We start from the raw sequence: 23,998 nt of genomic DNA, 5'->3' as shown, positions 1-23,998 counted from the left end.
AGTCAATTGCAAGTTATGTGTAGCCTGGGCACTGCAGAAAACTGCCTTTTAACATGAATCAACAATTTGCTTGTTGACAGGTAAATGATGTTACTGCTGCATAGGTTAGTTGCTGCATACCCGAATAAATATATATATATATAATATAAATGTATATACAATTGCAGGTAGAAACACTATATACCCAATACATATAAAAAAATATAAAATGTACAGTATATGCATATATTATATATATAATATAAATATAAAGTGTTAACCAGGTTTACCATTTTTCTTCCCATAAAATATTTTTAAATGTGTATTATGTTTTACAATATGTAATATTATTATTATGTAATAAATAGGTGATAAAGCGTTATGGCCAGAAAAGGCTTTCACCGGAAAAAATGTGAAATAGAACATCTGACTAGTGTTGAAATCTGGATTCTGTCCTTGAGCTAGATTAGCGTTTGTATAACTGCACATACTAAGCCACTGTGTAGCATTTGCACAAGCAGATAAAATTCCCCCCTCTCTGGTTTTTAAGATCCAATATCATTTTTGTAAGTCATGATATTATAGCCACCAAAGGCCAGCAAAATCATCTTTGGAAAAAGTATTATTTATCCATTATTGATTATTTAAATAAAGAAATTGGCAGTATTCATTGAGCCTAATGGAAACACAAAAATCAAAATGGCCGTGGTATCATGCCATAACAAACTGGAAACAAATGTGTCATGTACTTACAGGATTCCCATGGCAATAAGTTTACATGGCAGCTAGTTTACATAAAATGGAAATCTTACACATAACAAGAAAGAAATAAGAAATGTTATGGCTACCTCCTCAGCCTAATATTATCTAACAGAGGTGCACTGAACTGTGCTAATAATCCTACATTGTGATTTAAACATAACTATTATGCACTAAACATCTAAGTAAAGAAAAGTGAAACATTGTTATACTGTACCTGTAAAACACTTGGCAAACAATGCCAGTTAAAATGTTGCTATTGGTCATTAAGCATTTGTTCTTACTGTCATGCTTTTACTATGAAATACAGGATTTGCTTCCACAATACAATATCATTATTATCATGAGCAAATTAGTTATTTTAGAAAAAAAAGGTCTTATAAGACTGGATGTCTTTCTGTGCTTTTTTGCTCAAATACATCTTTTTACAAGGTGTATACAATTTATTTCAATAAAGCAATTTTACAATCTGTCCACACATCCAGTGCGTTTAATTATTACAGTTTGATTGTGGCTTTACAGGGAAGTCTGTACTGTGCAGTGCAATGCACACCTCTCACATCCTTTGGACTTACTCATAACAACGCAAGCTTTCCATTTCCAGTGATAATACTTATTTAGCTTCCAAATAATTGATAATATGTATAGACAATTTTGGACATAATTAGCATGCTTTTATAGAAACCTGGCCTATTATTAGCTTTGCTCACCTCCCAGATGTGTTTTATTTAACCACCAAAATCAAAAGTTACTCTAAAAGATTGCCTATAAAAATGCACCACTCATTATGCAAATAGGTACGTTTTTGCAGATTTCCTAAAATTGCTAGTTTTCAATTGTGTAAACTATGTGTAAATTTCTGTTTTTATTGTTGTTTAGTTATTTAATATTTAGGATGTTGACTCCACTAACCTGTGTGTGAGGAGGGGTAAAGTTATGAGTATGTGGTAATGACAGTCAGCTAAAACTAAGGCCTATCTGTCAGAAGAAACAGGTCAGCATGTCGTGAGCTGTACGTTTGATTCAAAATAAATATTTCAATGGCTTGCTGCTGTGTGTCAGCTTTCTTCTATTTTCTTTAGGGACTGTGAGCAGACAGGAGCCAAGGATGAGCACTGGTGTTAGAGAATGAGCGGAACAAAGAAGTGAAGCAGTTTTAGCTTGTTTGGTGCCTCACTGTGCCTTTATTCAAGTGTATGTAAATTCTAACAAACAAATTCTATTATGTGGTCCCTTCAGGTCTTTTTAATATATAATTAGAAGCCTTTTGTTATATTTGTTTATTCTGAGGCCAGATCTTGTAAAAAAAATTAGGTAAGCTTTTAACCTCCTGTGCTATCTCACTGTGCTATTGTGTCTGTTAACTACAAAACAAAATTAGTATAGAGGCAGGCAAGCAGGTGAAAATAAAAAAAAAAAAACTTAAAAAAGAAAACTAATACAGCCATTACATCTAAGGACTACTTATAGACACTTTATATAGTTTAAGTCATAGATTAGAGGAAGATAAGGAATTCCTTATTTCTATGTTTGCTTTGTTACAGTTCTTCAGAAAACGATGTATTCATCCTGGCATCTGACAATTTCTGAAAAAGAGATGAGCAATTACAGCCCAAATATTTTTTTTCATGACAAGTCTTTTTTAAAGGCCCCTTGACTATTCATTCTTACATGAATGCAGTTAATTGCAGGCACATAAATTATGGTTTTGGACATTAGCTGACTAAAACTGATCCACACTGCATCTATTGCATAGGGGTTCTCTGGGCGGCTTCTATTCTATCCAGGGATAACATAAATCAAACATTTACAAGCCATCACTGTCTTAGAGATATTTTTATTTTGACCAGCTGTCACATTTATGTACAGTATGAGTTCTGCAAATTGCAAGTAAAGTTAAACATTAACCTCAATCACTATGTAGCATAAAGACCAATTGTTTAAATTGTTCTTGTTTTTTAACCTCCATAGGTTTAAAGGGCATTAAAAAGCTCAAGAAATAATTTCCACAAGCTATAAAAGTAATTTTTTCTTTTTTGCAAACATGTTACAATACAAATGGACTATGACACAGACATAGCATTAGGAGACGGGACAGTGTGCACTCATGATGATTTGCACTTGCAGCATGGGTCAGCATGCTAAGCAGCCACGATGCACACAGATTTTTTTCCTGATCTGATAAAAAATGACGCAGAATTGAATAACCTGTGTTTTAACTCTTGTCCAACATAGAGGGCATTGGAGGTCATTGTGTGATAGGTGCATACATGTGCAGCAATTGTAAACAAACTATCAGCAATCAAGTTTCATTATTCTGGACATTTTAACACAGGGGAACCCCTGAAATAACTTTAATGTCTATAGAGAATACCTGCTATAACTATATCACCCTAACAGATAGCCAAAAAGATCATTGCGGGGTCACCTAAACTGACCTGAACCGCACAGATTGCTCATTGCTCAAGAAATCCTCAGCAACCTTTGAAGAAAGCTTTGGGTTATACGGAACCCTAGTTGAGAAACAGGGTTAATACATTTACCATTATTAATACTTGTTATTTGAGTGTAATAAAATAAAGTAGCCTTTAGTCATTTTACAATTTAATTCAGTTACAGGTAGACACAAGTGGATTGCATGTCTGGATTCTTACTCTTCTGAATTTAGCAGAAAGTACTTCTAAACAAAAATCTTTGCTTCAGTAGCTATAAAAAGCCCAATCAAAATGTGTCTCAGGCCTCTTGCTGCTCTTCCATGTAAAATAAATGCATAACTTAGGATTTAGGAGTATGAGGTTGGATACACCTGAAAATGGCTGAAGCATTTGGGTGGAGGATGAAGACTTCATAGGGTTGTAAGAAGCCATCAGCATTTATCCAAAAGTTATTTACTAGTTTTCAGGAAACTTAAGCTGCGTACACACGGCAAATTTTTCTCGCCCGATAATCGGTATCGGCCAATTATCGGGCGAAAATCTGCTGTGTGTACAGTCGGTCGTTGTCCATCGTCCGACGACCGTCCTGGCGGATCCATGGACGATGGACGACGACCGATCCTAATGAAAGGGAAGGGGAGAGCGCGCAGCAGGGTGCCGCTCCGTCGCTCTCCCCCTCCCCTCTCCATAGAGCATGAACGGTGCTGTATGTACAGCATCGTTCATGCATCGTGCAGTCTTTTCTCGTTGGAAAGGATCGTGAAAGATCCTTTCCAACGAGAAAAATTGCAGGTGTGTACGCAGCTTTAGTCTTTAAAAACAAGGAGAAGGTGATCAAACTAATGGAGATAAAGGGAGAGACCTCTTTTTTTGGAGTTTGCCTTCCCATTCCTATTGGTGAGTAAGGCTGTTCTTTATCGTGATAGGAAATCAGGAATGTGTGGGGGCAGGCTTAAGAACAAGCTTCAAGAATGCCTGGAAGTGGTAAAGCTTTGCTTATCAGAGTAGTCCAGCCTTTGCTCATGACAAAATGTCTTGCAGGTTGATGTTGCTATGTGCAGGAACTTCTTATGTCAATACTTCATACCTGCAGCAGTCCCCCCTTTCCCCATGACAGGATTAACCTAAACTTTATAATTTGCCCATATAAAATATACAACTTACATGTTTATATATCATCAAGTCATTTAGACATACAGAACAGACTAATAATACGAGATTGTGTCTTTGTGCATAATAACAGGCACATTTCCCACACTTCTACTGTCTGTGGATATAGTTTGTACTTCCTCATTTGCACATGCAGGAGCCATTCCAGTTTATCCAGTAATGTGCAGAGGTTATATAGAGAAAATGCAAGGTTGTCATAAGACACCATCAATAGTCAGATTTTTGTTTATTTAAGCTATTGTTTTGTCCAGAAATGAAGAAAAGTATGTGGTCTGAGGTAATACAATGGATTTGTGAATATAAGGAATGTCCATGATGCTGCCTAATCAAGTTGTACATTGACAATACTCTTTGGCAAGTTTGATTTATCATTCCAAACACTTACCAATCAATTGCAGTGACAATAAAACTGGAATATGACAACGCACAGCTGAAATTATGTCTGGGTAAAAGAGAAAAGAATGTGCAGTAGCTGAAAAAATAGCACCTGTTCCCTGTTGGTGTTTACTAAGGTTCAGTGCTTGGACCGGTTCTCTTTCCTCTGTACACCTCCTCTCTCTGTAATCTCATATCCTCCTTTGGTTTACCGTACCATCTGTATGTAGATGACACTGAAATCTATCTGTCTACCCCTGACTTGTCCCCCTGAACAAGGTTTCATGCTGTCATCATGGATTGTCATCATGGATGGCTGACAGTTTTCTCAAACCCAACCTGGATAAAACAGAATTTATCATACCCCCCCCAAACATTCCAAATCTCCCCCTGACATATTCCTAACTGTTAATAACACTGTCATTCTTTCCTCCCTTTAGGAACGTTGTCTTGGCATCACCTTCAATTCTTCCCTCTTCTTTAATCCCCATATTCAGAACATTTCACCTGTGCAACACAACAGACCACCAAACTCCTTGTACATGCTCTTATCATCTCTTGTCTGGACTACTGTAACATCCTCCTCTCTGCTATTCCACTAACAAGACTCTCTCCTCTACAATCTAATATGAATGCTGCAGCCAGACTCATCCATCCTTTCCATCGCTCCTCTTCTGCTGCATCTCTTTGTAGTTCTCGTCATTGGCTTCAATTTCACCTTAGAATCAATTTCAAGCTCCTGTGCTTTGCCTTCAAATCCCTCCACAGTTCTTGTCCCACCTATGCTGAGTACACACATTAGTCTTTTGTCATTGGAAAGGATCGTGAAAGATCCTTACCAATGACAAAAGACTGAAAGATGCATGAACAAGCTTTGTACATACAGCAACGTTCTGCTCTATGGGGAGGGGGGAAATAGCGTGCGGCATCCTGCTGCGCTTTCTCCTCTTTGCTTGCATTACGGCTGTTCATAGATCCGTCAGGACAAATCCATGAACAACATCAGATGACCGCTGTACAGACGTCAGATTCTCATCCGATACTAACAATAAAACAATCATCTGACGTGTGTATGCAGCCTTACCTTTCTGACCTGATAGAAAAATCCTCCCCCAGCCACTTTCTTTGCTCCTCCAATGTCCTACTAATGACTTCCTCTCCCATAACCTCATCACACACACAGCTCAAGACTTTCCAGGGCTGCCCTGACTCTCTGCAATGGTCTTTCTTGTCCTATTTAGCTTGCTCATTCTTTCTGCTCTAAATAAAAGAGCTTTAAATACATATCTTTTCAAACTCGCCTACCCGTCTTCATCTGTCTCCTAAAACCTCACTACTTCCCACCATTCCATATCTCCCCTTTCCTATTCTGTGTTACTTCCCCCACCTCCTAGATTGTAAGCTCTTCTGGGCAGGGTCCTCTCCTCCACCTGTGTCACTGTCTGTCATTTTCAACCCCTATTTAATGTACAACGCTGCCTAATATGTTGGCGCTATATAAATACTGTTCAATATTATTATTATTATTATTAATAATAATAATATTATTAATAGGCTCCATGTGTGTCCTGCTTGCTGTCTTTATTAAATGGACACATTAGATGCATGGTCTGTGAGGCGCTATTTTTTGCACTGGATTGAAGCTATATATGATAACTTTTTTGTTTTTCCTTTTTAGTTATATTTATTGAAGCTAGTAAGAGTATACTGTTTAAAAAAAAAATAGCTAGTCCTTAATTATTTACAAACAACAACATTTAACTTATAGGTAACTTCAGGTAAGTGTAGTGGCTACATATACAGTTGTCATTCTTAGTATATGTAATGTACACTCCATATCTCCATGGAGACGGGTTATTTACATGTGTGAGCGCGCAGTGGCTGTTTCCTAGTACGGCTCGGCACGCCAGGCAACATTGCGCATGCGCAGCCCTGGACCTGGACACGAGCACGGCGTAATGTGTGCAGTGTGATGCCGGTGTAGCATGAATGGGCCGGACGTAATGCTGTGACAGACTTCCTGCATGTTTGTATTTCCCGCCCGGGACACAGCTGGAGCCGGAGCGGGGATGTCCGTGCAGTGGAGAGATGAGCCGCTGTGTATGGTAATCTAACAGCCTGTAGCCCCCATGTGTGCAGGCTGAGCCGGTCATGGGAAGGAAGTTTAGGAGTCCCCATACAATGTCATACATGCTGGGTTATTGCTCTCCCTATATTAGGGGAGAATTATAGTTGGTGAATGTTCTCCATTTCCAGACCCTTCACTGGACCATGCATTGCTGTAATGTACTTCTAGTATTAAACTATATGGTAACTTTCACCTTTCCTTAACATTCATGTATGGGCAGTAAGTATATTTACACATTATAGCAGACTTACCAGAGGAACCCTATAGCAATGTGCTAAACCCCCTGCAGCCGCTGGCACATTCACCCAGCTGTCTTCCTGAATTGTGCGTATGCCTATCCTTGTCCCTGCCACCTGGTGCTAATGCTGTGCCCAGGCTATATACTATGCTGCCCATTCTCACTGAAGACACTGCCCTGACACTAATGCTGTGCCCAGACTGTTCATATTACTGCCCATTCTCACTGAAGGCATAACACCCTGGTGCCAATGTGTGCCCAGACTGTACATTGTACTGCCCATGCTCACTGAATGCACAGCGTCCTGGTGCTAATGTGCGTGCAGACTGCACATTGCGCTGCCCATGCTCACTAAAGACACTGCCTGACACTAATGCTGTGCCCAGACTGTACACTGTACTGCCCATGCTCACTGGAGACACAGTGTCCTGGCGCTAATGTGTGCCCAGACTGTACATTGTGCTGCCCACGCTCACTGAAGGCACAGCTTCCTGGGACAGAAATGTGCCCGCACTGTACACTGCTGTGCATGCCCACCAAAGGCACATGCACCCTGGCACATAGTGCCCAGATTGTGTGTTGTGTTGCACATGCTCACCAGAGTTGCGTCATCCTGGCACAGCATTGTACAGAGACCGTTCCCTGTGCTGCATGTACGTGGCAGTGTATTCTGTTTCATAAACCACTGACAGGCTATAAGACTCTCTTTACAGTCTCTTCTTTCATAAGAGATAGTAGCCTGACGACATTTGTTAGAAAGCCGGCTTTACTTTCACTGTAATATGTGGATATAGTTTCTGAAGTTTGCTTTCTTTTTTAGTCTGTAGCTTTCATTAAAAAATGCATGGTGATCCTTCCATATAGTTTTTGTTGGGGTGACTATTTCATCTCAAATATTCCCCTACATGGTCACTTTGTCACACACACCTGATAGAGACAGCAATGGGTAGCGCTCCCCAATATTTACTTTGGTAACAAACTCGTTTTTGGATCCTATTGTAAGGCTCGTTCAGGTGGGTTTGCAACTAACAGGCCCATGAAGTGTCAAAGACATTTACCATGTCTGTTACAAAGAGAATGCCGTTTATTCCGCACATCACCACATATAATCAAGTTATGCATTTGATTTAAAATGTATGTATGAGAAATGTAATATATATTTCAGTGTCCCCTTTTTTTAATTGTAGAACCCTAGAAGAAGAAAAGTCAGTGCTAGGTTCCCTCTACATCCAAAGGCAGGCAGAGGGGTGACCAAGCTGCATGGCTTTGGACAAAGAATTACAAAATCTGTTGAAAGATGTTTATCTGTTTTCCTGGAGTTCAGTGTTCAGGATCCTAGAAGGGCCTGCTTACATTACATACCATTCATAAGGTAGCCTGAGCTCTGTTGATATATTCTACTAAATTGCCAGTGCTTTAAGTACAGACGTATTTCAGTGTAACTTCTGTCTGCTTTATTTTCATTCAAGTGTGTATGGATGAATCCATTCTGAGAGAAATGACAAGAACATTAAACAAGGGCTGACTAATTTCCTAGGATTCTCACTTTTTTCTACTAAAAATATTTAGAAGGACCAGTTGGCCTGGAATATTTATTTAGGAAACCTTCAGGAGTACTTAAGGGCAGTTATGCTTCTGCTGCACATGCTTTAATGAAAGAGGCAAGTTGTCTTCAGATGAGTCCTGTCCAGACTTTGGTGAATCTCCTGAGCATGTTCCAGTGAGGAGATTCTCCATGACCACAGCTTTAAAGTTAGAACCACAGGGAAGATCAGGATACAAGACATACTACTTCACTAAAAACTTTTCATGTGTAGTTCTGGTGGAACTAACTAGGTTTCAGAGGGTATGTTTAATTGCTTTGGACGAGATGCCTCATGTATGTAATTCTGCAAGCACAGCAGTAGTTTATTGCCCATTTAAAGAATGAACTTTACAAAAAAAAAAAAAAATCCCTTACTTGAGGCCATCTACCTGAAAGCAATATCATGATCTCTACAAAGTAAGTGTCCATCTAGTCCAGGGGTCGGCAAACTTTTTGGACTGCTTGGCTTTTTCAGGAGGTCAAGAAGGCACACTAGGCCAGAAGAAACAAGGTGTCCAAGGAAATGATTTTTCCAACCATGACTGCAAGCGAGCAGCCTCAGTCTTCTGCTCATCTGTGGTGTAGTCTCTGTACGTGTGCGCGTGCTTGGCATCCAAATGCCCCTTGATATTCGACCGCTTGAAAGTGCTGTTGGTGTCGTTGCACACTAAACGCAGGGCTTTGTTGCCGCGTTGGACGAAGAATAATTCGTCAGTCCATTCGGGGTTGAAGACACGACATTCGAGGTCAACCATCTGGAGACTGGTAGCTGCGTGTTGCTTCTGCTCTTTAGGCATAGTCATTGGGGTTACTGTGCTAGAACTCGATGATATCGCGAGAACACGTGATAACGCGACAATTCAATTAGGCCGGATCCAACAATAAATAACTGGGGGGGGTGATTGGCTAGGCCGTATCCGGCCTAAAGCTCGGAGTTTGCCTACCTCTAATCTAGTCATATGTTTTGGCTTTTAAAACAAATATTTAAAACATGCAGTTAGGTTAATTGATTCCCCCAAAATCGGCCTTAGACTGTATAATGACTATTGGTAGAGACATTTGATTGTGAGCTCCTTTGAGGGACAGCTAGTGACATGACTATGGATTTTGTAAGCACTGCATAATATGTTGGGGGCTATATAAATACTGTGTAGTAATAATAATAATAATATAAAAATCTTATTTTAATGCATTGGTGCAGTTGTATCCCCCCCCCCCTTTTAATTCAGAAATGTGATCTATATTTATCTCTTAAAAGTTTTGGTCTTGAGGATGTACCGTATTTTCCGGCGTACAAGACGACTTTTTAACCCCGAAAAATCTATGACAAAGTCAGGGGTCGTCTTGTACTCCGGGTACCAGTACTTACCTGCAGCGTCCGGTGTCCCCGCGAGTCCCCTCTCTGGTCTGGCGTCCCTGCGAGTCCTCCTGTGCCTCCTTCTGTCCTCCTGCTTTTCAGCTTACACGAGTCCTCCTGGGCAGGCTCGCGTTGCTTCACAGCAGGACTCGTGTAAGCTGAAAAGCAGGACGTGAGCCTGGATTGGCTCTCCAGTGGAGAGCCTGGATTGGCTCTTCACTGGAACACGCCCATTCATTAAAGGAACGTGCCCATTCATTACTAAGAACTAGTAGTGTACAGTTCTTTCTGCCTCTCAGTTCTCTCACAATAGTGAGATCTGACAGGCAGAAGGAACAGTACAATACTGGGCATATAACACGACCCCCAAATGATTGGTTAGAGTGGGGGGTCGTCTTATACGCCCAGTCGCCTTATACACCGGAAAATACGGTAGTTGTTAATCCCCCCAGTAGTGATTTGCACTTCCTGATTTACAGGTGCGATGATTTATAAGCATATCTAGCCCAGTGGTCGCCAACCTTTTCAGGCCCACGGACCAGTAAATTTACCGGACCAAATGCGCGTAGAGCATTTCGTACTGTTTGTTAGACTAATTGTTATTTGTGTGCATTATCTAAAATATCAGGGAAAGCATCTGGGTTTACACCCACTGTAATCCCTTCTTATATAATCCTTTCCATACCTAATATTGTTTCATTATACCATTCTAGGATAGCGTAAAAGAATGTGGAATAACAGCTGTATGGAATAAACAACATTAAGAAAAGCGATTGGAGCAATTATTTTGAAGATGAATGTATCTGGGGGCAGCTGTAGTAGCCCCAGCTCTACTGAGAGTGTCCCTGCAGGTGATTTATTTAAAGAGCTGTGGATGAAGCTGAAAGAATGCCATGACAGGGAGCTTCAAGGTAAAAAAAGAAATAGATGAATCTTGTTTTTATGTGAATTTATTATATTTGTTTGCATATATATATATATATATATATATATATATTACTGTTGAGAGCTTTATACTGTTTTTTGCCTCACTTTTGTGTCAAACTATTGGGTGTTTTTTCCACCTAATTATGTTTATAGTTTGAGACTTAGTATTCAGCCTAGGACAGAAGGATTCTGATTAGAAAAACATCTCATTGTTTTATTACGAAAGATAATGTTACAAGTAAAAGGGGTTTATTGTACCTCGTGCAGTCATGTGCACAAGTCCATTTAATGCAAAATGCTGAAACTAAAGCATGGATATATGGAGAGGGCTGGCTGAGAGACATGTGTTGGCATGGGGTTTATTCCTGGTTTCTTGATTAGCAGCTCATCTTGGTTCTTTAAACTCAAGTCAGATATTCAAGAGTTAAATACAGTTCATCATTCACTCATAAATACATAACTACTCGAATTTGACTTGGTATCAGACTCTTCAATCTCCTGTATAGCAGCACCCAGACTGGAAGAGAGTCAAGAGTTTCAATTAGAAAGTGCTAACATAGAACAAGATATTATTAGATGGTTAAGTGAGCAGGGGGATACACTTATTAGTCCTTTGTTCTTTTATTGTCCCGTCACTGACCAAGGATAAGGAAATGAGGCTGCTGTATTCTAACACTGTAATTGGTGTCATCCGCTTGCCTGTGCTGTGTGACATGGCTTTGTAAATCTCAGGACTGGATAAACATATAAATCCTTTAGCTGGCAAAATGCCTCCCTAAATTTAGTTTCACAGCTTGCTTTGCTTATGTTGAACTTTGGGCTTAATACTTATCATAGTTATCACTTGTCACTGACCTAGATCATGAGTTCTGATTTCATCAACTGCATGCTCATTCTAGCTCAGTGAAAGGTCAGTCAGAAACAGCTCAGTAACAAACGGTTCCGGTAGGATGTCATTGGTGGCATCCTCATTTACTTTCGGTAGAGACTTTGCTAGTCACAGTAGTTGCCCCTTGCGATGGTTTTCATTGCAGTGACCTTTAATGTTGGTCGGCCAATGAAAACCTGCCCCTTACATTGATTATCATTGGTTACAGAACATATTATGTATAATCATAAGATGTTCCTACAGATAGCAGATATTGTAGATATCTAAAATCCTTTGTTTTAGTATCGTGAACCTATATTCATACCTTGTTTATAATCTGCTAAAGCACATTCTCATCACTGTACACACAATTTGATATGTGGGCATGCTGTGAGAGCGCCAAGCTTGGAACTGAAGATGAGAGGTTTATGTAGATTTTAGTGTTTGAAATATATAGGATTTAAAGATGAACTATAATACCAGCAGAATGCTTCAATGTATAAATTTATAAAATGTGGTTATGGTGATCTAATACATTTTGGGGTTTTTCTGTATGTTTAGCATTCACTGAGGTGGCAGTTATGCAGTGTATATGTACTGCGCTACCACAAAGGACAGTAAGCATTATGGAAGCATTTTCCAGTTTGTTTTTGTAAGTAGAAAATCTCTTGGCATGTGCAATCTGAGAATCCCTAAACACACACACTTTAGCCTTCCAGACAGTATGGCTTTGTTAAAACAAGACAGGTAGATATGTAATTTCATGTTCATAACTACAGTCCGTACTGTATTTTAATACATAATTTATGCTGTGTATTATTATATCAGTTTTAGACACGCAGTTCTAAAGAAAGAAACACTGAACATGCATAGTACCCGGTTTATCTACCCCACATTGTTACTTTTTTTATTCACTTTTGTTTCACTGATCAAATGGATGAGTTTTGATTTGCATGTGATTTCAATTAAAAACTTTACAAGTTTACCTTTATTGGCTTCAAGGTAAGTTCTGACATTTATTGGGTTCCACAATCCTGTGCAGCTCACCACAGCTGGCACATTGCCAACCGTTCTATCATTTACACCACAGCAGAGCTGATGGCAGTGAGTGGTGCTGCTCACTGCCACCCCCATTCATTCTCCATGGATCTGCCACCAGGAACAGCTACACGTAGCATCTCCTGAGAAGGGGGGGGGGGTGTTAGAATGGAAATGTGGTTATAAACTGTCTGTTTTCAAACTGTTTTAAAGTTGCGTTCTCTTTAGGATTCGGTAGAAAAGATTTAGTTCTGTCAAGATTCCCACCTTTCCTGGTGGCAATATTCACCAAGGCTAAAAAGCAGGGAAAATCCAAAACCACGTTCCCACAGAAATAGATATGAACGGGATAATTGAAAACATTTTATAAAGCACTAAAATGTAAATAGGGCATATACAGTGAATCGACTTCTCCACTTCCATCATTGACAAAGTGCTGCCACATCTTGTAAGATGAACTTTAAAAAAAAAAAAAAAACTACATTCACACCTTTTGTTTTACTACTGCTTGTACCTTTTTTTCAGAACTTCTAGTGAAAATTAACAAACTGAAGACACAGAGATGTTTGTAAGTAATATCTTTTCATATTTACATGCATTGGATTGTTGCCTGCTAATTGGACATATGATCTAAAGTCCGTGTTTGTGTGGGTTTCCTCCCACATTCCAAAAACATGCAGTTAGGTTAATTGGCTTCATCCCAAAAATAGTCCTTGGACTGTAATAAAGACATATGACTATGGTGTGGACATTAGATTGTGAGCCCCTTTTAGGGACAGCTAGTGACATGACTATGGACTTTGTAAAGCGCTGTATACTATATTGGTGTTATATAAATACTGGATAATAATAATATTGCCTAGAAATGTAGATGGTGCCTTACTTACGGATTATAAAACATGCTTTCTTGCTATATTCGTATATACGGTTTAATTCTAGAATGGACTATATGGATATAGTTAAATTGCTAGTTCTTTTGTCATTTTAAAAAAGACCTTGAAATATTCCTAATTTTTTTGCATATATTTGTGTTTCATTTTTTTGCATATATTTGTGTTTCATTTTTTTTAGTATCCCTTGTGTAAGAAGTAGGATTTTTTTTTTTTTTTTTTTTTTTTTTTTTTTTTTAAATATTTCTCTTGTTATGAAAGTACAGTCAATACTTGTTCATTGGATCTCCAGTGTGACTCCAGGACTTGTTGTAGCCTGTAAAATGGTCTCCTAGCAGGAGCTGCCAAAGGAAGTATTTTGAATGAATGGGCTTGTAGAGTTAGGTGTAACCATATTTCTAAATGCCACATACTTCAAGAACCAAACAGCTTAGCTTGTATGCCTTTCAGTTCTGTGCACTCCTTACAACCTGGATATGGGGGGGGGGGGTTTAAGCAAGAATTTAAAAGTAACCAGAATGCCCTGTTTGCAGCCCAGGTGTAAACACAGAATTTGCCCTTTACCTGACGGCAGTCAACGCACTGAATATGGAAATTTTTGCAGATCTCAGAATTGTATGTTATTAGTGTTCTGATAATCCAGTATGATTTGATTCAATACACAAACTCCTTACCAGACCTACATCATGTAGCCTTTCCACTGATGTTATGGCATTTCTGTTCCTCCAATAATTATATTGTATTAAATATATTTTAAAAAAAGTTTTCGTATGTATTTATGACATTGATGCCAACACAAGACTTTCTTTACACTGTTCTAAAGTTTCTCACAGTACTTCTTACTGCCTGAGAATATTTTGTCAGCTCAGTCCTAGTGTCTGTGGGTGATGAATATTGTCAGCGAGCTTCAGTTGTGACTTAATGCATACCACACCAAATGCTTTAATTATTGTTTGCTGGAGTCTCTTGACAAGCACTCCATTGTAAATACAATAGCTGTATATAGGCATTCCTGTTCTCTGTGACCCTCACTGAATACCTGAGGTTTAATATTTCAGAGCTGATAACCAGCATGACAATGAATGCCTTATGTTTTTCCAAGCTTTCCCATTGAATCTAATGATCTCTGAGAGACTGGGTCATAAACCATGATTGCCGGTGCAATTCGTAGCCAAGCCGTCAGTCATTTAACATGAAGCGGCCTTCAGATACCATTTTAATGTTCTATTTTAATTTTCTCATGTTTTTTAGTAAAAAATAATAAATTTATGTATTATATTTGATCACATACTTGTAGATGATGAGTCCAAGAATGTACAGCTTCATTAACTAACTTTCACATTTTCTGTTGTCAGTACGTATATGTTCCATAGTTCTTTGTGATTATCTGCTGTGTCCATAAGACTGGAGTGACAACTTACTTTTATTGGCTTTTATTGACATTTATTTACATGTTTCATTCAATATATGAATAATCTATATCTAACAAGATCTACTGTATGTGCAGGGATGCTCAAAGGCTAGAAGAATTTTACACTAAAAACCAGCAGCTCAGGGAACAGCAGAAGGCACTGCATGACACTATTAAAGTTTTGGAAGATCGGTAAGATGCGTATGGTTTGCAGAAAACAGTAAAAATATGTAGTTTTCCCTAGATTTCTTTTTTCACACACATGCTTTGTAGGCATAGCAACTGTTTATCAATTTTGGTCAATATAATTGTACAGTTTGAATGCATTTATCTTTTGTTTGTGTCTTCACATGCAAAGCTCTGGGAGTGCCCTGCCTCTTTCTTTATCTAACCGTTGAATTTTCAGGCTGTCTGTCACTTTGAGGAACTAATAGAATGCTACAAGAGTCAGGAGTCAGAGACATATTAACATATTAGAGTTTCCTGGGTTTTGAGGCTTTTGGGGTGCTAAGATTGCTGGTTTAAGGTATAAACAGTATTGAAGAATAATATGCTAAAAAAAAGTGTTTGATTTATTTCAACAACAGAATGGAAACTTTAGATCTTCATTCAATCAGTGCCTACAGATTAATGCGATTATGTTTGATTCCATTTATAGTTTAACTTTTGGACAAACAATGTCAAGTATATTTTGATATGATGCAGAATTCACAGCTCACTTGGGGACTGCATGATGTCTAGGTCTTTAGGCAGCAAAGCTTCCCTAAACCATATTATTCCTACTACTATGCTTTGGAAGTAAAAGTTCTTTTCCTTGTGCTTTTGTACCAAACTATCTTTATTATAGCAAAAAAATGTTATCTTTGATTAATCAGTACACAGCACATTGTTTGAGAAGAACAACTTACTTTTTTTTTTAAGTGTAACAAGTAAGATCTAACGATGATCTGCTATACAAGAAACACTGCAACTGTGCTGAATTCAGTTGGCTTGGTTTACCTTTCTCTGAATGTAATCATTTGCAGTTAAAACGTTCTTAGTATCAGACCAATTTTGTTTAGGAATGTAATGTAAATTATAGTTGTGCAGTAATCTATTAGAATCATTCACATGCTTTAATTTTTCTGCTTAGAATAGCTAGAAAATTGAATGGTGGTTCTTGATTGCTTGGCACGGATTTTAGAATATAGCCTATTGCTCTTTGCCCAATAGAATATGATTGTGGTTTACCAGAAAGGATACCCTGTGCCATCGGAATGCTTTTTTTCCTAGTACTAGAAGAAATTGTCATTTAGTTTTGATAGAAAACCTCAGTTTGTTTCATGGCATCTTAGAGAATGTTTTTTAAATTGATATATTTTCCTTTTCTAGGCTTCGAGCTGGGCTCTGCGACCGCTGTGCAGTAACTGAAGAGCACATGAGGAAAAAACAACAGGAATTTGAGAACGTTCGACAACAGAACCTAAAACTAATAACTGAACTTAGTGAGAACTTTCTACTTGTTTTTTTTTTTTTTCTTTAAACATAAAATAACATCAATCACACTTGTGAAAGTGTTGATTTGTAGCTTGATGTAAAATATTTAAATTTAAGAACAAAGTTTTTATATGTTGCAGCTTTCCAGTCTGTAGATGTAATTGCTGTATTCTTTTTGTTAATTTTCAGGCTAAAAACATTTCAGTAAGTAACAAAAATACCTGTTGATCTTGACAGAGTTCTTGTTTACTTTTGTGGGCTGAACTAAATGGAGATGAGCAAAGCCAGACTAGCTATAGTCAGTCAGTCTATAGAAGACTTTAAAGTGAATAATCATCGCAACCCTAGAAGGCAATCCATGTTATTCTCTTGTCTACCACGGGAAAACATAGATAAAAAAACAAAAAAAAAAGGAAAACCAAGGAAGCCACCCCATCTAAGGACTGGTAATCTGCATTACTGCAGTATATTAAAAAAAAAAAATACAACAAACATATAAAACAATGCAACAAATGCATTGTTTTTAAACAAGCAAAAAAAAAAAACCGTAAGTGCGGTTACTACTCTACCAAAAATTATTTCTTAAAAAAATTGTTGGGCTTTAGGTTTAAACAGCTACCAGGGGGTATTGGGTATTGGTAACCACCTGACATTTTTTCCTGTGTGAGCACACCGAATAACAGCTTGCATTCGTTTTGGAAAATTATATCACACTGAAACTTAAGATTTGGGCCCTGAAATTTTTTTTTCTGTAAGACTGACTTTTATTGTATTGATGTGTTGGTATAGTGGAAGAGAAGAACACACTGCAGGACGAAAACAAAAGACTCTCCAAGCAACTTGAGCACATGCAGAAGACAACAGAGTGAGTAGCATCTCAAAGTTACAGTGTTTGTTTCCAGACTGCATGCTGAGATCTTCTTCCGGTAAATTACAATGTACGAAAATGTAATTACTGTTAAAAATAAAGGATAGTTTTTCTGTAACATGATAAAAAGCTTCCTATACAAAACAGATTAGAGACTACTCTTGTTATTTAATCTGTACTTTTGTATTTTTTCTGAAGCTGATTTAATTACAAACTGAAAGCTAATCTGTGAATTTCCTGAGAAAGTCTCAAGTGTTTTAAAAAGCTTGGCATACCTTGTGATACATTCTAAATTTTATTCAGGATTGGGTTTTCCACAACTCAGAATGGTAATGTAATTTACTTTTTGTGCACATGTGCTTTTAAAATGTTCCTAACCTTTAAAGTATCATTACAGCCATAACACTGTTCCTTCATGCTAACTAATGCTGAACATGATTCATGTATGTATGGGGGCATGATGACTTTTATGCTCTATTTATTCCTCTTCTTAAACATATTCTGATTTTATCTTTGTTAATATGTAAAGAAATAGCCAATATATATATATATATATATATATATATATATATATATATATATATATATATATATATATATATACCGACCAATCAAGAGGTTGAAAACGTTGAACCTTCAAGAAGTTAGGAAAAACAATAAAGTGTTTCCAGTAAGGGAGAGTGCTTTGCCAGGAAGGGTTTTTCTGGCCAGTTACTATTTTCCACAAAGATAAGCTGGCACCTGTAGTGCTAATCTCTCCACCCCCCACCCCCCTCACCACTATGTGTACACAAATGTAAGTTCAGAAGATATATTCTGTAGAAACAACTTTGTGTCTGTAGACAGATTCTAGACAACACCGAATAATTTGTCATTTTAAATTGGCTAAATACTTTCAAAATGTGTCAAAACAGTAGAAAAAACTGTCCTCTGCCAGCATGCTGTAGATGGGAACCCTTACCCTCTGTGGGGAAGTAGTGATATTTTTAGGAAGTACACCCCTTGCTCATTTAGAAATATAGCTAAGGATGATTAAGCGGTATAAATATATTTGTTTATTACTAAAAATACCCTTGCTTTTTTAATGCATTACCTGTGTAGTTACCAAATATTAGACATACTGTACATGTACAGTATATTTTGGCTGCTGTTCTAATTTTGGTATCTGTTTTAATATTCAGTACTATAATGAAGGCACATGATGAAGGAACAGACAGTCACGGAGATGGTGAGGATGGCATTATCCCTGATTCGCCAGTCAGTTCCTTTTCTGTGAATGTGGTCAGTAGAATGCGCAGGAAAAAACTGACTAAGCATATCCGCTATACAGAACTCACACACCGTGAATCGGAGACTTCAGAATGCATAAATAGTACGTTTTTTGACTTCTGCTAAAATAATTATAGTTTTAAAAGTCTTTAATAAATAAATGACAAATAAATTTTGATAAAATGACAAATAAACAAAGAAATTCACTCTACCACTAATGTATACTAATCTGATATACATATATTTTGTGTTACAGTACACATTTTGTGTTTGGTATCATACAGGGACGAACCTTTATTTGCTGAAAAGTTAACCTATAGACTGTCAATGCTGAAATGTAGAATAACTATTGCTATTTTTGGGAAAGCTATGTGGTAAGATTTTAAGGGAATGTATTGTACTTTTTTATATATTTTCTTTAATATTTTAAAGATACAATAAATATAAATAAATATATTTTTAAGTTAGATAAATATGGAATATTCCATTTTACTTTTTTTGAGAAAAAGAATCATTGACTTTTTTACATGCTTTCCTTAGCTTCTTGTTAAAAAAAAATAGTGATTTACAAACCTAAATTGTTTAAAATGAAATGTGCACAATGCAATGATTAATCCCTGTCTGCTCTATGCAGATATGGCCCTACAAGTTTCAGAGAGTCTGAAAGCATTTCTGCTTTAGCCTTTCTTTATAATAAAAATGTAAATCTGGTGTCTTTGTTGCTTTTTATTTAACCATCTTGTAATTTTCATAAATAGATATGTTACTTCAACACATCAACAACACCAGTAGCAATATTGTTACCTTAGGTGCTTTTTAGACCAAGTGAGGTTTACTTTGTATGCAAACAATCACCAGTATGAATATTATTTGTAAACTCTACCTGGTGCAAATTTGTTTGTCACAAAGGGAATAATTACTTGTTGAATAATTACTTATGTGTCTTAACAAAGTGTTGATTATACTGCAGTGTTTTAGATATTTATATTCCCAAGTTGTTGAGAGTTAATATTATACATAGAAACCCTGGTAAAAGTTTTTGGTATCTTAAAATATATACTCTGTCCACTAAATTGTGCTTATTGCTGGAGTGATAAATCCGAACTGAGAATAAGAAATTGATTTAACATGAAGATAGTTTTCTGCTGATGTAATCATTCGCTAAATTTTGTCACTCTGTAAGTGCAGTTTTTGAATAGCATGCAAATGGTTACTTGGAAACATTCAAATCGAGACAAACCTAGTGACTGTGCATAGTAATTTCATCTTCTGTGACAGGTGATTTTTAAAAGGAAAACTGAAAAATGATTTTATTATTTTAGAGGTGCGGTTCTTAGGAAGACGTAGGCATGAAAATATTTTCTACGTCTTCTAACTGCCAAAGATTGACAGTTACTAATGAAAAACATCTGATCTGAACCTCTGCAGTTATCTTATATTAGGACTGCAAGGCTACAACTGATTAAAACTGCTGGATGTTCTTAGCACAGTACTTCTGGAGATCAAAAGCTTGTTGCATTTCAGTGAGTATTTGGACTACTCCTAGTCAACACAGCCTGCATGAAAAACAGTGGATTTATATACTGAAGAAAGCTAAGCTGGACTGGAATCTGCTTGAAAGCCCATTTTAAACTGATGGCAGTCTAGGATCCTGAGTAAGGGAGGGCCCCGGGAAACTTAAAAACATAGTTATTTTTCCACATTATAATCTTTTTCTACAAAACGGTAAATTAAAAAAAAAAAAACCTTCATATTATGAAAGCAAAGTTTTGTCTGTCTTCAGCTGCATGTCCCAAATTAGGGGGCACCAGCTAAACGATTTTAAAGATAAAATATAAATCAGTGCAACTTCAAAAAAGCCTTCTGTGGATTTATTCTTCGATGATACCAAAGTAAAAATCTTTTTAGTATTTTCCTTTAAAGAAAATCCATTTTAGTAAGGAAATAAAACAAAAACAAAAATAGAACAAAATATGATGTTTTATGTTGTTTCCTCTGAAAACCATTAGGGTTAAATTATTCCTCATAAATCTAAATGGCTATTTTAGTTTAAAAACATTTCAGCTTTATGTTATGGCAAGAATATGTAGTAAAGCAGCTGAGATTTTGCCTACGTGAGGCTCAGATGCAACAGACACAACATAAATTTGCAAAGCAAATCCAGGCTGTTTGAATTTTCGGATATTATTATACCAATATCAAAATAATACGTAACTTGCAGGAACAAAATGGAGAATTGCTTTAAATCTGTGATAATGTGACCTATTGCTTTGGTTGGATGGCTGGTAAAGGTAGACAAGGACAAGGTTTTTATTTATCCAGATCACGGTATAGCTTGTAGTGATTAGTCATCTGTAATGCGATCTACGTACTAATAGCTTCTGTGTGTTTGTCAGAGCACTTTTCATAGTTGACAGTGCAGCTGTAATGCAACAATAAAACGATCTATCTTCTGTTTAAAACTATAAAAATATTTCAGTTGGAAATCCAAATTTCTAACTCCATCTCCAAAAAGATTTTTAGCAGGAGTTCTACTTAAACGTCTTTAGTTTTCTCTTGTCTAATCTGATCACACCTGATCTGCTTGGATACTTCAAGATACCTAACCCCACCATAGCTGTGGAGAGGAGAGACTACACATGCCTTTTGTTTTAAGCCAATTTTTTTGTTCTAGCCTGAAGTGGTATCAGTAAATGGAACATTGCATAAAGATAACTTTTCTTTCTTTGTTCTAGCCTGAAGTGGTATCAGTAAATGGAACATTGCATAAAGATAACTTTTCTTTCTTTCTTTTTTTTTTTGTTTTTTTTTTTTTTTTTTTTTGTTCTGCAGCAAATATATTTGCCTCTACACAAGTAAATAAGAGGAAAGAAGAGACCATCTTGGTTGCCGATACATGTGCCTTGAATTTGTCTCCAGTTTCTTGTAAGTGTTCAATAGCATATCAAATCTCACCCTGTCGCGAACACATAGCAGGTCATTGACTATATATTTATTATTCACAATTTTCATATCCAGTGACAAACTTTTGGTGAGTTAGTGTATCTTTTTTGGATTTGTTTGCATGGCATTGGGAAGCCTAAAATCACAAATTGGTTTTCTTTTGCTGTCCCTTTCTTAACTGGGGTGGGTTTTTTCTGTCTTTTTCCTGTTGACCATAAGGTAATAGGAGAATCAACATTTTCCAGCTAACACAGGAAATGAAAGTAAATTTTCCAATGGAGATGATGTCCTGGCTTTGGAGAGATTACCTCTCACCTCCTGTTGTGTCTCTTGGACAGGACGTGTAGGCTCCCAAATAAATACAACAAAAATAGGAGTCTTAGCAGAAGTCTCTCCTTATTAAGAGAAGTGCAGGCTGCCTTTGCTACTTTTTTTCAAAATGGTATTTTCCTGATGTCTTGTTTAACCTCTTTTTTCAGTAGTTTGTGCCACCTACATGAAATATGTATGAAGAGAAGGGTGTCTGAATTTAGTCTGATTTACCAAATATGCATACATGTCCCATATATGAACCTTTATTGAATCCATTTGGTCACTGTTTACAGCACACTAACACAGCTGTAGATATTTACTTACATGTCCCTTTTTTTGTTTAATAATACTTTGTTATTGGTCAGCAATGGGGCTGCGAATACCACTTTAGTTCCAATCAGTTCTCTAGCTTCTCTCCTATGACATCATATCCCTCGCTGATGTGGCTCCTGGAAATTCCTCATAAGAGCTGCTCTGACAGCTTCGAGGCACAAGAGAATTATCATAGACATGAGTAGGCCTGACAAAAGGTGGGCATGGTAGATGCTGGGGTCGTGGTGACCAACACAACAGTGGGATCGCACTTTGTAGCCAGTTTGTTTAGTGCATGTGCAGGATTTCTGCTACTACTTTCAAAGTTAAAGTACAGTTTGCAACATTATTACAAAAAACCGTGTTGTCCCAAATACAGAGTTATCTTTGGGATGCTTGACTGTCAATATACAAAGCTACAGCAAAAACCCACTGCAGTTTTTGAAGGAATGCAAAGGTGGGACATATAGCCATATATCCAGTTTTGAAGTAGTGTTCTGATTTATACCACTTTGCACATCCCCATGACCTTTGGGGATCATTTTTTTCACATTCCAATGTTTACATTGTATGTTATTAAAAGGGATACAAATGTCTACTTATGTATCCAATAATATTTCTTAACTGCAGTACTGTTGCATTTTCATTAAACAGCCAAACAAGAAGATAAAGTATTTACTGCTGAGAAACCACTCTTTAACTTGGCAGCTGTTGTTGCAGAAACTCTTGGCCTGGATGAATCTGTAAGTTGCATTTAATACTGGCATTGCTTATGGTTGTCTTCTCTACAAGCATACAGGAAATATTTTAGTCTGTTCAGTTTCTGAGTGTAAATGATGTTTATAATCAATATATATCACCAAAAACAGGGCTTTAGGCAGGAGGGGGAAGCACGTTTTGTGACTTTGTGCATTTTAATGCTTGGCAGTTACAGTCTGTGAGGCAGAAAGAAATACAGTTGGTGTAAGACACTGCCTAAATGTTAACATAACCTCACAAGAATCTACATTTGCTATTGATAGTGATACCTTTTGACCATACTCTTTGCCTTGTTTCTTGGTTTATCCAGAACAAAGAAGGGCACGGTCCTTCTGGGCAGAAAGACAGATTAAGGGTCCATTGGTGGAGAGAATTGTGATTTCAGTAGACGGCAATAAACACCAGATCACTGCATTTTACAATCTGACAAGTATTGGGGCCTTTCCGGTTAATTTCAAATTAAATGGATAGTTTAGTAGGCAAAATCTAAGGGAGGATTTTACAAAAAACTATATTTATGGGTCTATTCAAGTCTGCTTTGTTGTAAATAACCCTATCAAGAATTTTGATATTTTAAAAATATTTTTGGCTTCCTGCTGTGTAAATCTTACAGGTCACATTTAACATGCTTAAACATGGCTTGAGCAAACTGAAAAGTTCTCAAAAGCCACTCGCATTCCCAGCTGCAGATAACCACTACAGCGGGCACGTGCTAATCTGTACAGGAAATTCCATAAATAAAATATGGACGAGCAAGTACTTCAGCAAAAAGTAATTTATCATCTTTTCTCCACAGAAGGTCAGCATCTGCTTCCAGAACCAGGTTACTGGCTCTGAGACTTGAGGCGACCATAGACTCAAACATTCAATCACATTATTCAATCACACATACAATCACA

General features: G+C 37.2%; 1 protein-coding gene across 5 annotated transcripts in view; it reads left to right on the top strand.

The window, feature by feature from the left end:
- RBBP8 (RB binding protein 8, endonuclease) overlaps positions 1–23,998 on the top strand; it is a 40,337-nt gene that overhangs the window by 2,478 nt on the left and 13,861 nt on the right. For 3 of the 5 annotated variants that reach the window (XM_072411326.1, XM_072411323.1, XM_072411327.1), the window contains exons 1-9: positions 6,681–6,823; positions 10,740–10,937; positions 13,385–13,427; positions 15,257–15,352; positions 16,532–16,644; positions 17,426–17,501; positions 18,686–18,876; positions 21,606–21,698; positions 22,995–23,083. In XM_072411326.1, the coding sequence (XP_072267427.1) occupies positions 10,820–10,937; positions 13,385–13,427; positions 15,257–15,352; positions 16,532–16,644; positions 17,426–17,501; positions 18,686–18,876; positions 21,606–21,698; positions 22,995–23,083 (819 nt within the window). In that variant the 5' untranslated portion in view covers positions 6,681–6,823; positions 10,740–10,819. Of the gene's footprint in view, positions 1–6,680; positions 6,824–8,271; positions 8,457–10,739; positions 10,938–13,384; positions 13,428–15,256; positions 15,353–16,531; positions 16,645–17,425; positions 17,502–18,685; positions 18,877–21,605; positions 21,699–22,994; positions 23,084–23,998 lie in introns of those variants that run through there. The other 2 variants (XM_072411324.1, XM_072411325.1) reach the window with 2 other exon arrangements.

This window comes from Pyxicephalus adspersus, chromosome 5, assembly GCF_032062135.1.
Source record: "Pyxicephalus adspersus chromosome 5, UCB_Pads_2.0, whole genome shotgun sequence".
In the NCBI taxonomy this organism is placed as follows: Eukaryota; Metazoa; Chordata; class Amphibia; order Anura; family Pyxicephalidae; genus Pyxicephalus; species Pyxicephalus adspersus.
Note: the sequence above shows the minus strand (reverse complement) of the source record. Positions and strands in the feature narration are given on the sequence as shown.